The 12053-nt window shown below is 46.8% G+C and overlaps 2 protein-coding genes across 3 annotated transcripts; one reads left to right on the forward strand and one right to left on the reverse strand.

Annotated features, from left to right (window-relative positions):
* Positions 1-82: 82 nt before the first annotated feature.
* On the forward strand, positions 83-8643 carry LOC121329787 (zinc finger protein 839-like). 2 transcript variants are annotated; one of them, XM_041275591.1, is made up of 8 exons: positions 83-1421; positions 3143-4072; positions 4854-5075; positions 5615-5707; positions 5874-6026; positions 6368-6502; positions 6989-7133; positions 7319-8643. In XM_041275591.1, exons 1-8 carry the CDS (start codon positions 450-452, stop codon positions 8296-8298), a joined length of 3630 nt encoding a protein of 1209 aa, XP_041131525.1. In that variant the 5' UTR covers positions 83-449; the 3' UTR covers positions 8299-8643. The 2 variants fall into 2 exon arrangements, with proteins under 2 accessions (XP_041131525.1, XP_041131526.1); XM_041275592.1 differs by having other exon boundaries at positions 3146-4072.
* A 399-nt stretch (positions 8644-9042) lies between these two features.
* LOC121329789 (cyclin-dependent kinase 2 interacting protein) lies at positions 9043-11895 on the reverse strand. The gene is made up of 5 exons (XM_041275595.1): positions 11771-11895; positions 11402-11573; positions 10276-10408; positions 10010-10139; positions 9043-9677 (listed from the first exon to the last, which is right to left on the reverse strand). The coding sequence occupies exons 1-5, from the start codon at positions 11871-11873 to the stop codon at positions 9475-9477; spliced, it is 741 nt and encodes a 246-aa protein (XP_041131529.1). The 5' UTR covers positions 11874-11895; the 3' UTR covers positions 9043-9474.
* Between the last annotated feature and the right edge of the window lie 158 nt (positions 11896-12053).

The following is a 12053-nucleotide window of genomic DNA, read 5'->3' on the forward strand; positions in this document are numbered from 1 at the left end:
TTTTTTAATCACGTAATCGCTAATTATTTTTCTTATGCCTATCTATATAACACCAGACACATTTAAACAAGAAAGTGCCATTGTTTATTAATACAGAATGTAACTCAGAAATACAATGTCGCGCATATCCCAAGACCCAGAGTGCATCACACCAAGAGAAAAAAAAAAAAACCGCGAACGTATTTTCAAGTTTGGAAACTGACCCGAGTGGGATCCCGTCCCAGAGGCTTCTTCTTGGACTCCTGTGACGTTTATAAAAGGCCGCCGTGTTTTCTGGTAGTAAGTCAAAAAAAAATCCAAAACATTTTCAATTAAAAATTACACATCTTGCGTTGTTTTTCACAGCTCTCGCCGACTCGGGCACTCTGGTTGGAAAAAAATCCGTCCGGGAATTTTTGTTTTGCAGTCAACTCTTCCTGTCTGAAAAAAAAAAAATCGCTCAAACCAAAATGGCGGAGCAGGAGGAGGAAAGCAACCTGACAAGACGAGCAGCGGAGAGAGACAGCGAGGCGCGGCAGCAAGGCATCAAGCAGATCCACAGCATCGAGCAGATCCACAGCATCGAGCAGATCCACAGCATCGAGCAGATCCACAGCATCGGAGACCATGTCACAGACAGCAGCGCCAGCTGCCTGGAGTTCATTGCCAAACACTTCCCCGCTAAAGAGCTCCCCGGTACCGCCGCTGGCATCCCGGAGTACTTGCAAGTAGCGGCTGTAGCCGGAGTCGAGGGGACTGCGGACGGGAACTGTCATGTAGTGAATACCTATGCGGCTGGGGATGGACTGCTGACACAAGGGTGCATTAATATCACCTCTTTCGTGGAAACGCCGGGCGTGGAGGTGATGACCAGCGTGGACTCTTCTGATTTCACCTCCATGACGGAGGAACTGGTGGACGGCAGTGGTCACGGCTCTACCAGCACCATTATTTACGTGCAGCCCGATGGCACTTTTGTGGAAGGGACGGGTCTGACGGTGGAAGAGCAGCAGCAGCTAGTCGAGCAGCTGGCAAACCAGCAGCTGGTCGAAGTGACGGAGAACGAGGCTGCCCATATATTCGAGACGCGCCAGCACCAGCCTCACTTCATACAGCACAGCGGCACCTTGGCGCCCGAGGAGCTGCAACAAGTGATCGAGCAAGTTGCGAAATCCAGTGCGCAGCAGCAGCACAGCATCCTGTCTCTGCTTCCCCAGGACGACCAGCCTGTGTCTCAGGGGAGCATCATGGTGTCTGAGGCTTCTTGCATTTCTATTGAGCCGAGCTCCATATTCACGTCGGCTGGTCAGCTGGAGGTGGCGACCCCGCAGCCGCTGGGCAGCATCATGCACAACGCGTCCCAGCAACTGCAGAACGCAGCCAAGCAGGTCGCCCTTCAGCAGAGCCAGGCCAACAACGCCACTCGCATTATACAGAAAAAGGTACAGTGTGGATACTAGGAGTGATTGAGGTACAGTGTGGATACTAGGATTGGGTGAGGTACAGTGTGTGTTCAGGAGTGATTGAGGTACAGTGTGTGTACAGGAGTGATTGAGGTACAGTGTGTGTACAGGAGTGATTGAGGTACAGTGTGTGTACAGGAGTGATTGAGGTACAGTGTGTGTACAGGAGTGATTGAAGTACAGTGTGGATACTAGGATTGGGTGAGGTACAGTGTGTACAGGAGTGATTGAGGTACAGTGTGTGTACAGGAGTGATTGAGGTACAGTGTGTGTACAGGAGTGATTGAGGTACAGTGTGTGTACAGGAGTGATTGAGGTACAGTGTGGATACTAGGATTGGGTGAGGTACAGTGTGTGTACAGGAGTGATTGAGGTACAGTGTGTGTACAGGAGTGATTGAGGTACAGTGTGTACAGGAGTGATTGAGGTACAGTGTGATTGAGGTACAGTGTGTGTACAGGATTGGGTGAGGTACAGTGTGTGTACAGGAGTGATTGAGGTACAGTGTGTGTACAGGAGTGATTGAGGTACAGTGTGTGTACAGGAGTGATTGAGGTACAGTGTGGATACTAGGATTGGGTGAGGTACAGTGTGTACAGGAGTGATTGAGGTACAGTGTGGATACTAGGATTGGGTGAGGTACAGTGTGTGTACAGGAGTGATTGAGGTACATTGTGTGTACAGGAGTGATTGAGGTACAGTGTGTGTACAGGATTGAGTGAGGTACAGTGTGTGTACAGGAGTGAGTGAGGTACAGTGTGTGTACAGGAGTGATTGAGGTACAGTGTGTGTACAGGAGTGATTGAGGTACAGTGTGTGTACAGGAGTGATTGAGGTACATTGTGTGTACAGGAGTGATTGAGGTACAGTGTGTGTACAGGAGTGATTGAGGTACAGTGTGTGTACAGGATTGAGTGAGGTACAGTGTGTGTACAGGAGTGATTGAGGTACAGTGTGTGTACAGGATTGATTGAGGTACAGTGTGTGTACAGGAGTGATTGAGGTACAGTGTGGATACAGGAGTGATTGAGGTATAGTGTGTGTACAGGAGTGATTTGATTTTGCACATGCTTGCACAAGTGTTGCTTGGTCATTGGCATGTGTTTATTTTGTTCAGTTGTGTTTGTAATATTTTATATTACCTGGCTGAAGCAGGCATTTCATCCCTCTATTAACAGTTTCAGCACTTTACAGGCACTCACAAGCAGCCTGGCTTTCCCAAAGCAAAAGTAGTTTTTATTTTTTTTGTTTTTAAACTTCAGAGCACTGCTTGCTAGCTGTTCAGTGTAGTATTGTTGACAGAAGATCACATGGCAAGCACAGAGCCAGGCTGCCACCTTAATCTTGCACTCCAGGGCAAGAGTGCTGTATTTCTAACATGAGGAGCAGCACAGTTCTGGGGGAGGGTTCGGATTTATAAATGTTATGTATTTGTTATTACTGGTATGCAGTTGCCTCTGTTTTTCAAAACCATTGGTTGTGCTAATAGAAGGATTCTGCTGTAGAATAATAAAGTAAGATGAATTTAGTGTAAAATCTGGTTTATTTCGGCACTTGATGATTGTTGTGGAGGTAGGGGGTTTTGTATTCAGGTTCTCAATCGAGTCCCTTTCCAGTGTGAAAGGTCAAGCTGAATTTGAAGTGACATAGTTGTGTAAAAGCACCACATACTGATGTGTTTCAACTGATTTTATTTTCAGCAGCTGGAAACCATCCAGATCCAGGTTCAGAACCGACAGCCGGAGCCCAAGGAGCGGCCAGCGCCCCCGCTGGCAACGTTCCAGTCGAGCGCCAGGGTGGGAGTGCCGGCAGGGTTGAACCTCAGCAGCCCCCAGATCATCCGGATCCAGCCGGTGTTGGGGACGGGACAACAGCAGTTCTTACTGCACAGCTCCACTGAGCCCCCGATTCAACTGCTGGTCCAGAGACAAACCCCTCCGCCCAGAGCTGAACCCACAGCGCGCACGCTGCCCGTCAAGAACAGCGTGAATGGGAAAGTGGCCAGGCCCAGCGCAAGGGGCGCCGCGGCCCTCGCCCTCACCGTGTCTGCTGGATCGGACAGGAAGGAGAAGGACAGAGAGAAGATGAAGCCCCAGAAGATTAAAACGCGGTCGGGCCGGATTTCGAGGCCTCCCAAGTACAAGGTGAAGGATTACAAGTTCATCAAGAGGCAGGACCTGGCGGACGGGCACCAGTCCGACTCGGACGACTACTCGGAGATCAGCGAGGAGGAGGAGGAGGGGGGCGAGGACGCTGGCAAGGGGGCCACGTCCATTCACTTCAACCTCAATCCCAGAGCTTTCAAATGTGAAACCTGCGAGAAGGCGTACATAGGCAGGGGGGGCTTGTCCAGACACTACAGGCTGAACCCTCCTCATGGGCAGAAGAACGCTTTCCCCCCGGAGCCAGTGGGGTCTGCAAGCCTGCCAAGCGAGGACCTGTCTGCGGGTTCTGGTGTGACGCCCACTGAAGTGCACAGCACAGTGACAGTGACCTCTGAACAAGTGACCCCTGCAGAGGTACTGGACAGCAAAGACAAGCGAACAGCACTGTCACCAGCGCCCCCTGCTGGGCCAGCAGAAGCAGCAAAGCCAGTCCTGGAGGAAACACAAGTAGTGTCAAATCCGATGGTACGAATTGAAATGAAAACTTTAATTAACAGTACAGTCCTTCTGACGCTGACAGCCGTGTGCTTGTTTCACGTGTACAAAACAGACCCCGAGCAGGGAAGCAGTTTGAACCATTTCAGACTTCATGAGCTTCATTATACACACCTTGGGCCTCTTGGGTCAAATGGGGATGGAAATAAGACTCCCATTGGATAGAGATTTGATCCATTTCTGGTTTTGCTATGAGTTTTTAATGCTAATCCAGCTTATAGTAAAACTGCTATGCAAGAGGAGTCTTATTTCCATCCCTGCAAAGTAATATGTTGCCCTAGTTAATATAACTGCCTATTTGAGGTGTTACTAAAACGATCAGCTGCCAGCAGTCACACCCATGCTAAACTCCTCCATAGTTACTTCCAGTTCTTGTCCTGCATCAATTAACCATTTGAAGAACTGCAAGCCCAGCAGATCCCATTTGAGGTTGAATAACTCCTGTAATAACTCCAGTCAGCTCAGAGCAGACTCCACAACAGCAAAAGCACGCAGATCGTTTTGTATCTGATCATTGTAGCAGCACTTCTCACGCTAGTTCTGAAACTAGGACTAGGTGCAGGACAAGTACAATTCCATTCCCCAACTGGGTTTCACAGAGTAGGTCATGCAGGCTAAACAAGCTGCCTTAAACAGTGGGGCTGTTTGCATTTTCAGAGTGAACACAAATACAGCTTGATTTTAGAAAAAGATTCTGGTTCTAATTGAGATTAAATAAAGGGGTCTCTAATGCTCCAGTGCTCTCTTTCAGCCTGCTGTGCCCCCCTCTGTTCAGACAGTCCTGCCCTGTCCCGGGCCAGGGAGACCACGCGGGCCGGGGAGACCCAGGGGGGCCGGGAGACCAGGGCGCCCCAAAGTGTCAGGGAGGTCGGGACGTCCCGGGAGAAGAGCCCGACCCGGGAGGCCTCCTAAATACCTGGGCGGGGTTTCCACAGAGCAGCAGATCCAGAGAAGAAAAGCCAGATTGAAAGAGGTGTGGTGGTGATGCGTTGCGTTTTACTGGAGATGCACGATGCATTCGAATGATCAGGGCATCACTGAAGTCTCTCCGTGCATTGCAGTTCGAGCCATTCCAACTTGGAGTGTGGGTTCAGTTAGGCACTCCTGAGCTAAAGTAAGACACTTGCCATGTACGATAAATAATCACAGGAAAACCTGATTGGAAAAAAGTCCTGCACAGGAATCAGGAGCACAGCTGCAGTGTGACTGGCTTACAGCAGGCATTGGGACCCCACCCCACGCTAATGTGCTTGAAGTTTCAGGTGGGGTCCTCTTACCCGCTGCAGCGAGTGACTGTAGTGTGCTGGCAGTGTCAGTGTTACCATGAAGTCCAGTTTAAAGCCTTCATTATTATCACTTATCCCCTGCTTGCGCTGTTTGAATACCACGGCCCAATAGCACCCGCTAGTGGAAAGGAGATGCTGGTGCAGACCTGCCCCCCTGGTATACACTTTGCTTTTATTTTGAAACACACTCATGTGACTTCCTTCATGCTGTTATTTTGTTCCACAGATAATACAGCAGTGTGATAATGAAGAGCTAATGGAACTGGCTCTACCAAGACTGGCCAGAGTCATGACTGTCTGGGAGTTTTTACTAATGAAGGTATGACCGTTTATCCAATGTGCTTCAAGTAGTTTTATGTATAGTCAGTCAAGCAACAACAAACTATGCATTTTCTTCTTGCAAAATGAACCACTCAGTGAAAGAAGGTAGTGTGTTTAAACAGCAATTTGAAGCTTGTGCGTGAAGTTGCGGTTTGCTTTTCCAGGTTGAGAAAGGGCGTCCCTCGCGCCCGCACTTCGCTGATGTTTACAGGGAGTTTGAACAGCTACACAGCCAGGTGAAGAACATGGCTGCTGATCACTTCAGATCCCCTCTTTCTCTGGGCTCCCAGCAGCCTCTGGAAATTCGAGACACCGGGGTATGTTCCTTTAACATTAACAAGCAGCTGCTTCCTTTAGTGAAGTGGAGTTCTTCACTGTAAAAGTGCAACGGCTTGCCATTACATAGCAGCCCTGTGATCTGTGTAACACTAACAGTGTGCATCTCTCTGTAAAGTCATTGGTGTGTCCTGCTAGGTCATGAACACGTGTCTTCCTACAATGTAATGTGCATTGGTAAAATAAAATGTTACTAAACTGAACCAAGGCAAAGTTTCTATTTTCAGTTCCCTTTACCATGCAGATAACAAGACTAAATACCCCATTACGTAATGTCCTCTGTATTGCGATGGTCTAAAGACTTGTGTTTTGTTTCCTGTAGGTGTCCAAGTCACTGGGAATCGAAGAGCTTTTGAAGACGCAGAAAAGGCAGCATCCTGGTCCTTTGTTGCAGTGTGTTGTGACAGTCTGTAAGGAAGACTCTCTCCACTCACCCAGGAACAAGCATGCAGTGGAGGTTAGGGACCTGGCGGGGTGGAAATCCACATTGCCTTCCCTTTTATTTTGTACCGAGCAGCTAGAGAGACATGCTAGGGGTGTAACTACACTCTCGTGTAGTTCATGGCCCCATACGTGATGGACTGCTTTGTAAGAGACAGTGATCATTCCTGAGATCCATGGGCAATGTGCCTTCAGACGAGCTGCAAACCACATGGGGTCTTCATCCAAGAATGAATGATGAACCCGTAACCATGTAGTGCTTGTGGTCGTGCATTGCAGTGCGATATATTCTGTAAAGGAAACCTCACAATTCAGTGATACTGATTCTAATACAAGCATTGCAGTGCTGTATTATTCTGTGCAATCTCTTTCATTATATTATATTCATTCTCTGTTACCTGGTCAGCAGTCAAGATGTTGAAAATGATGCCCAGTTAAACTCTGTGTGTGTTTCTGAAATGGATATATTCGCTTATGCTAACTGTTCACATTTTATATTCAGAGTGAATATGAAGGCCTAATGCCCCCAGAAAAAAGGATGAGGTTAGAAAACTGTGCAGGAGTCGTGAATGGCATCGATCTCAATCACAGTGGACTACAGACTGCTGTGGAGGAAGTGAATTTCACAGCCAGTACTGCAGGGCAAGGTAAAAACAAAAAGAAAGCTTTGTGTAGATGAATGATACAGTTCCATTTCCAAAGGCATTCCGCGCATTCAGTAATCCAGGGGGTACTGGCATGGGAGACCTTGCATTCAGCCAGGGCTGCCAACCTGGTTTACTTACCCAGCAACATGCAAAAATAATGTGCGCTTTGAATGTTCTCATTGCAGGGCTCAGCAGGACGCCGAGTGACCCCTCCCCATTACCTCAAGGAGGCGCTGGTGAGACGAGCAGATCCCTCAGCACTCCAGTATTCCAGAGTGTTAATGAGGAGCCCAGCAGCGCGCAGCGGCGGCACACGAACACGCTGCTTCACCAGCCGCTCAAGGTGACGTTGCAGGACTCCCAGACCCCTCTGGTGGAAGGAGAGTCTGGAGAGAGCGCTGCTGGCGAGGAACAGTCCGGGGTGTTTTCACACTTTACTCCAGAGGAGCTGGTCCAAGAGCAACTGTCCAGCCACAGCGTGAACGTTGAAACGCCCGCTGACGAGCTAACCTGCCAGGCAGCGACCGACAAAGACATGCTTCTCTCAACTGCTGCCAAGAAGAGTCCACAGGACAGCTTTGGCACCCCAGAGTCCTCTGAGCCCCTGAACGAGCCCCTGAACGAGTCCGATCTCGCGGATCAGGTGCAGCAGCTGGAACAGGCTCTGTGCAGGGATGTGGTTCCTTTGGACCATTCGTACAGGACTCAGATCAGCGAGCCAGAGCCACCACCTCCCAACCAGCAGCCTCTAACAGTGAAATCCACCAGGGTTTGTTTAGGAAACGAGATTGGTGGAGAAGCAGTGTGCAGTTTGCAGGGTGCAGGCCTGAGCGCGCTGGACAAGGAGAGCAGGGACGAGAACGGCAGTGTGGAGCACACCGTTACTATCGGTGGAACCGTCGAATTTCAGCTCAGTGATGAAAACCACGAGCTGCTGACTCAGGGACATGATCAGATCTTCATCCAGACTTCAGAGGGCCTCATCCTGCACCACGCTGGGGGTGCCCTGCCGTCGGAGGGGATTGTGATGGTGACGGACGCCGACGGCACCACCATGCACATCCGCACCCCCGAGGGAGTGTCCTTCGAGACCGTCCAGGCTCTGCTTGCCATGGAGGCAGAGGGGCACAGTGGAGGCATCTTGCTTTCGGAAACGCAACTCTGAAGACTTTCCAAATCTAAAGTATATTTTTGTAATCTGATATTCAGGCTGAAGAAAATACTTTTTAAATTATTTGTGCATAAATACGCAAGTTGAGGACTAGTTTTTATTTATATATGTATAAAACCATTGAAGGTTTGTGACTACATTTTCCGCATTATATGAATAGTCTCATATCTTTTCTATTGAAGGTATCCATTTGGCTAAAAAATATCTTATCTCTCTGTCTCTGTGTAAAAATGCACACTGTAACAAAGTGTAAGAGACATGTCTTGAGGTAAAACAAAGTTCCTTTCTTGCTCTTGTTAGTTGTTTTTTTTTTTTTTTTTTTTTTTTGTTTTTTTTTTTTTTTTAAACAAATGTTTTGCCAAACAAGTATTGTTTTTCACTTACTGGTGTGGAAAAAATTTAACATGCAGCTTGTCATGTATTGGAAACCCCAGACCTAAACAGGAGGGACAATCTGTTACAATAAACAGAACAGTATGGTTTTATTTGGTTGTTCAATCATATTCCAGACATGAGCTGTATGAACACACGAAAGTGGTTTAGAGGGGTTTTGCCTCACTTTCTTTACACCTGCGATTTTTAACACAAAATCCTTTGGAATCTACAACAGCATCAAAAAAAAGAATGTTTAGTTTGGAGCGAGACTGGATTGCTGGCATTTCAACAGCACTAGTGCCAAAGAGAAGCAGGAGACACACTCCAGCACGAGTTTGTACAATACAGAGGCGGGAGGACAGATTTCTCAAATAAAGTTTTATTTTTAATCGAGTTAAAGAAGAAGCTTATTTTCAGTTTCTGTATCTGTCTGTCTAGTTGTGAAACTGATGTCATGATAACAAGCCCTGTTAATAATGTAAAGGTAATGAACATAACACTACACCATTACATTTGAAATCAAGTGGGGATTCAGTCCAGTGTTTTAATGCTTATAAATGCAGGCATTTAAAACAACAACATGGTTTACAAAAAATAATAATAAACAATGCTTTCACACAGCAATGTCTTTTTTTTTTTTTTAAATAAAATGCAAGAAATGTACTATTCTGTAATCAAGACTATACTGCATCCAGTAAGTCAGCTATTCCTGCATCTGCTAGTGAACCTTTTGCTTTTAAAAGATGACTTGTTTTCTGTCCTGAATCTCACATGAACCCCACAGCACTGGGGCTGCTACAGTGGTCTGTGTCCAGTCTCCAGCAGCATGCTCTCTAGCAGTGCCCTGCTGCTGTCCTCTATGTAGGGCTGATAGAGCCAGGCTGACAGATAGACCATGGCGAGGTCCTGCTCCGAGCTGTGAGCTACTTCCTGCACGATCACTTGCTTCAGGCGCAGCTCCTGCTGGTAGACCTCGGCCAGCTTTGAGGAAACTTCATCTGGAAAAGAAAATGCCAGAAATGAACCTTCAGCAACACTTTCTGTCTGTGGGTTTAGGTTAGAAAAAAAAAAAAAAAAATCCTTGATCCAGTCGCTTCAAAAGGGTCTTTGGTAATATAAAATGCGTGTGGATTTCTGTGCGAGTCTGACGAGACTCCTTGCTTTTGCTACACATTGTTCTGCATACCATGGAGTGGCCCGTCTCATATTGATGCAGCCAATTACAAGGGTATACAATCTCTTGTATAAGCAGCACAATGCATTTACACACAAAAACACACGCACTGCAATACAAGGCTGTTGTGCAATGGGTTGTGTCATGAAGACTCACCAAACTGCTTTGTGGGCCACGTATGGAAGAGGGGCCGGTCCCTGCCTGCCTCTCCGTGCTGGAAGGACTCAAGCACGCATATTCCTTTGACAGTGGAAGAAAGCTTCGCCATTTTTGAAACCAGGCGAGTCTGACAAAACAAACACATCCATCAAATCTTCACATTTTTAATTCAGCTTTTTTTTCTATTCTAGGTGTACAGGAAGGGTTTTTTTTTTTCTGAATGTTATTAAAAGTTAATGTTTTTTTTTTTTTTATATAATTACCATTTTGTCCAAAATGTCAAGCAGCTCAGTGCAACATTCCTCCAGCACTTTGTGTGGTTCGGACGCACTGGCAGATTTCTGGGTGACTGATGAACCGTCACAATCCACTTGCAAGTTTGTATCGTTTTCTGTCCTGAATTACAGGATATCAATGAGAATTTCAGTGCTCTGTTTAACAAAAGACTGCCTTCACTGAATTGAGTTGAGTAAATGCAAAATATATAACACTATCACAAAACACACCAGCAGAGCTGCAATCTAAAACACACCAGCAGATCTGCAATCTAAAACACACCAGCAGAGCTGCAATCTAAAACACACCAGCAGAGCTGCAATCTAAAACACAGTAGCAGAGCTGCAATCTAAAACACAGTAGCAGAGCTGCAATCTAAAACACACTAGCAGAGCTGCAATCTAAAACACAGTAGCAGAGCTGCAATCTAAAACACAGTAGCAGAGCTGCAATCTAAAACACACCAGCAGAGCTGCAATCTAAAACACAGTAGCAGAGCTGCAATCTAAAACACTAGCAGAGCTGCAATCTAAAACACAGTAGCAGAGCTGCAATCTAAAACACACCAGCAGAGCTGCAATCTAAAACACACCAGCAGAGCTGCAATCTAAAACACACCAGCAGAGCTGCAATCTAAAACACAGTAGCAGAGCTGCAATCTAAAACACAGTAGCAGAGCTGCAATCTAAAACACAGTAGCAGAGCTGCAATCTAAAACACACCAGCAGAGCTGCAATCTAAAACACACCAGCAGAGCTGCAATCTAAAACACACCAGCAGAGCTGCAATCTAAAACACACCAGCAGAGCTGCAATCTAAAACACAGTAGCAGAGCTGCAATCTAAAACACAGTAGCAGAGCTGCTATCTAAAACACAGTAGCAGAGCTGCTATCTAAAACACAGTAGCAGAGCTGCAATCTAAAACACAGTAGCAGAGCTGCAATCTAAAACACACACATTACACACGTTAAATCTCTGACTAAAAACATGTTTCCTAACTACCATAAAATACCTTTTGATCAAACTGTCATAACATCAACATGTATTCTCTAGAAGTGTATTTACATGTGTCATTTACACAATATATAAATAAATAAACACAGCACACTTACTCTTTGCTGATCTTAATGTTAACAATGTTGTTTGCGATCGTGAAGCCGGCATCGTTTAACTTGTCCCATTTCAGAATGAAGTTGTGCCAGTCTGCTGCATTGTCTTTGATCTTTCTTGCACTGTTATTCAAAACAAGCTTTCTAGCAGAGCCAGCGACTCCTGGACTCTTCGCTGTGAAACAGTGAGACACAAATAAGGTTTCATCGGATATAAGCGCGTATGTTCAGCATGACTGATTGCTCTGATGAACGCATTGGTCATTCAATAATCAATCCATTTACAATGATCGATTCCCTGTGCATGCACATGTGTGTCGCTTTTTTTATTTACTTTTTACACAACAGTGTCTCTATTAACAGCTCACCTACCTTCCATTTCAACCACACCGTTAAATAACCCACAACTCGAGACTACCGCACCCCTGCTCCGCACGCCGCCACCTTGGTGAAGTGCTGAGGCGGAGGCGTGCATTGCGTCATTTCCTGGTGTCAAATGCCGCTGCTGAGTCCATGCAGGCTGTGTGTGTGTGTGTGTGTGTGTGTGTGTGTGTGTGTGTGTGTGTGTGTGTGTGTGTGTGGTGTGGTTGTGTGTGTAGCCTGAGACCACCAACACAGGTGTGTCCACACACACACTGCACAGTGTGGTGTGCTG

This window comes from Polyodon spathula, chromosome 17 (assembly GCF_017654505.1).
Source record: "Polyodon spathula isolate WHYD16114869_AA chromosome 17, ASM1765450v1, whole genome shotgun sequence".
Classification (NCBI taxonomy): Eukaryota; Metazoa; Chordata; class Actinopteri; order Acipenseriformes; family Polyodontidae; genus Polyodon; species Polyodon spathula.

Coding starts and splice junctions, on each gene's coding strand:
- LOC121329787 (XM_041275591.1), top strand. CDS start 450: ATGGCGGAGCAGGAGGAGGAAAGCAACCTGACAAGACGAGCAGCGGAG. Junction 5,076..5,614: donor GAAAAGCCAGATTGAAAGAG/GTGTGGTGGTGA, acceptor TTTGTTCCACAG/ATAATACAGCAGTGTGATAA. Junction 6,027..6,367: donor TGGAAATTCGAGACACCGGG/GTATGTTCCTTT, acceptor TGTTTCCTGTAG/GTGTCCAAGTCACTGGGAAT.
- LOC121329789 (XM_041275595.1), bottom strand. CDS start 11,873: ATGCACGCCTCCGCCTCAGCACTTCACCAAGGTGGCGGCGTGCGGAGC. Junction 10,409..11,401: donor AACATTAAGATCAGCAAAGA/GTAAGTGTGCTG, acceptor CCTGTAATTCAG/GACAGAAAACGATACAAACT. Junction 10,140..10,275: donor TTGACATTTTGGACAAAATG/GTAATTATATAA, acceptor TTGTTTTGTCAG/ACTCGCCTGGTTTCAAAAAT.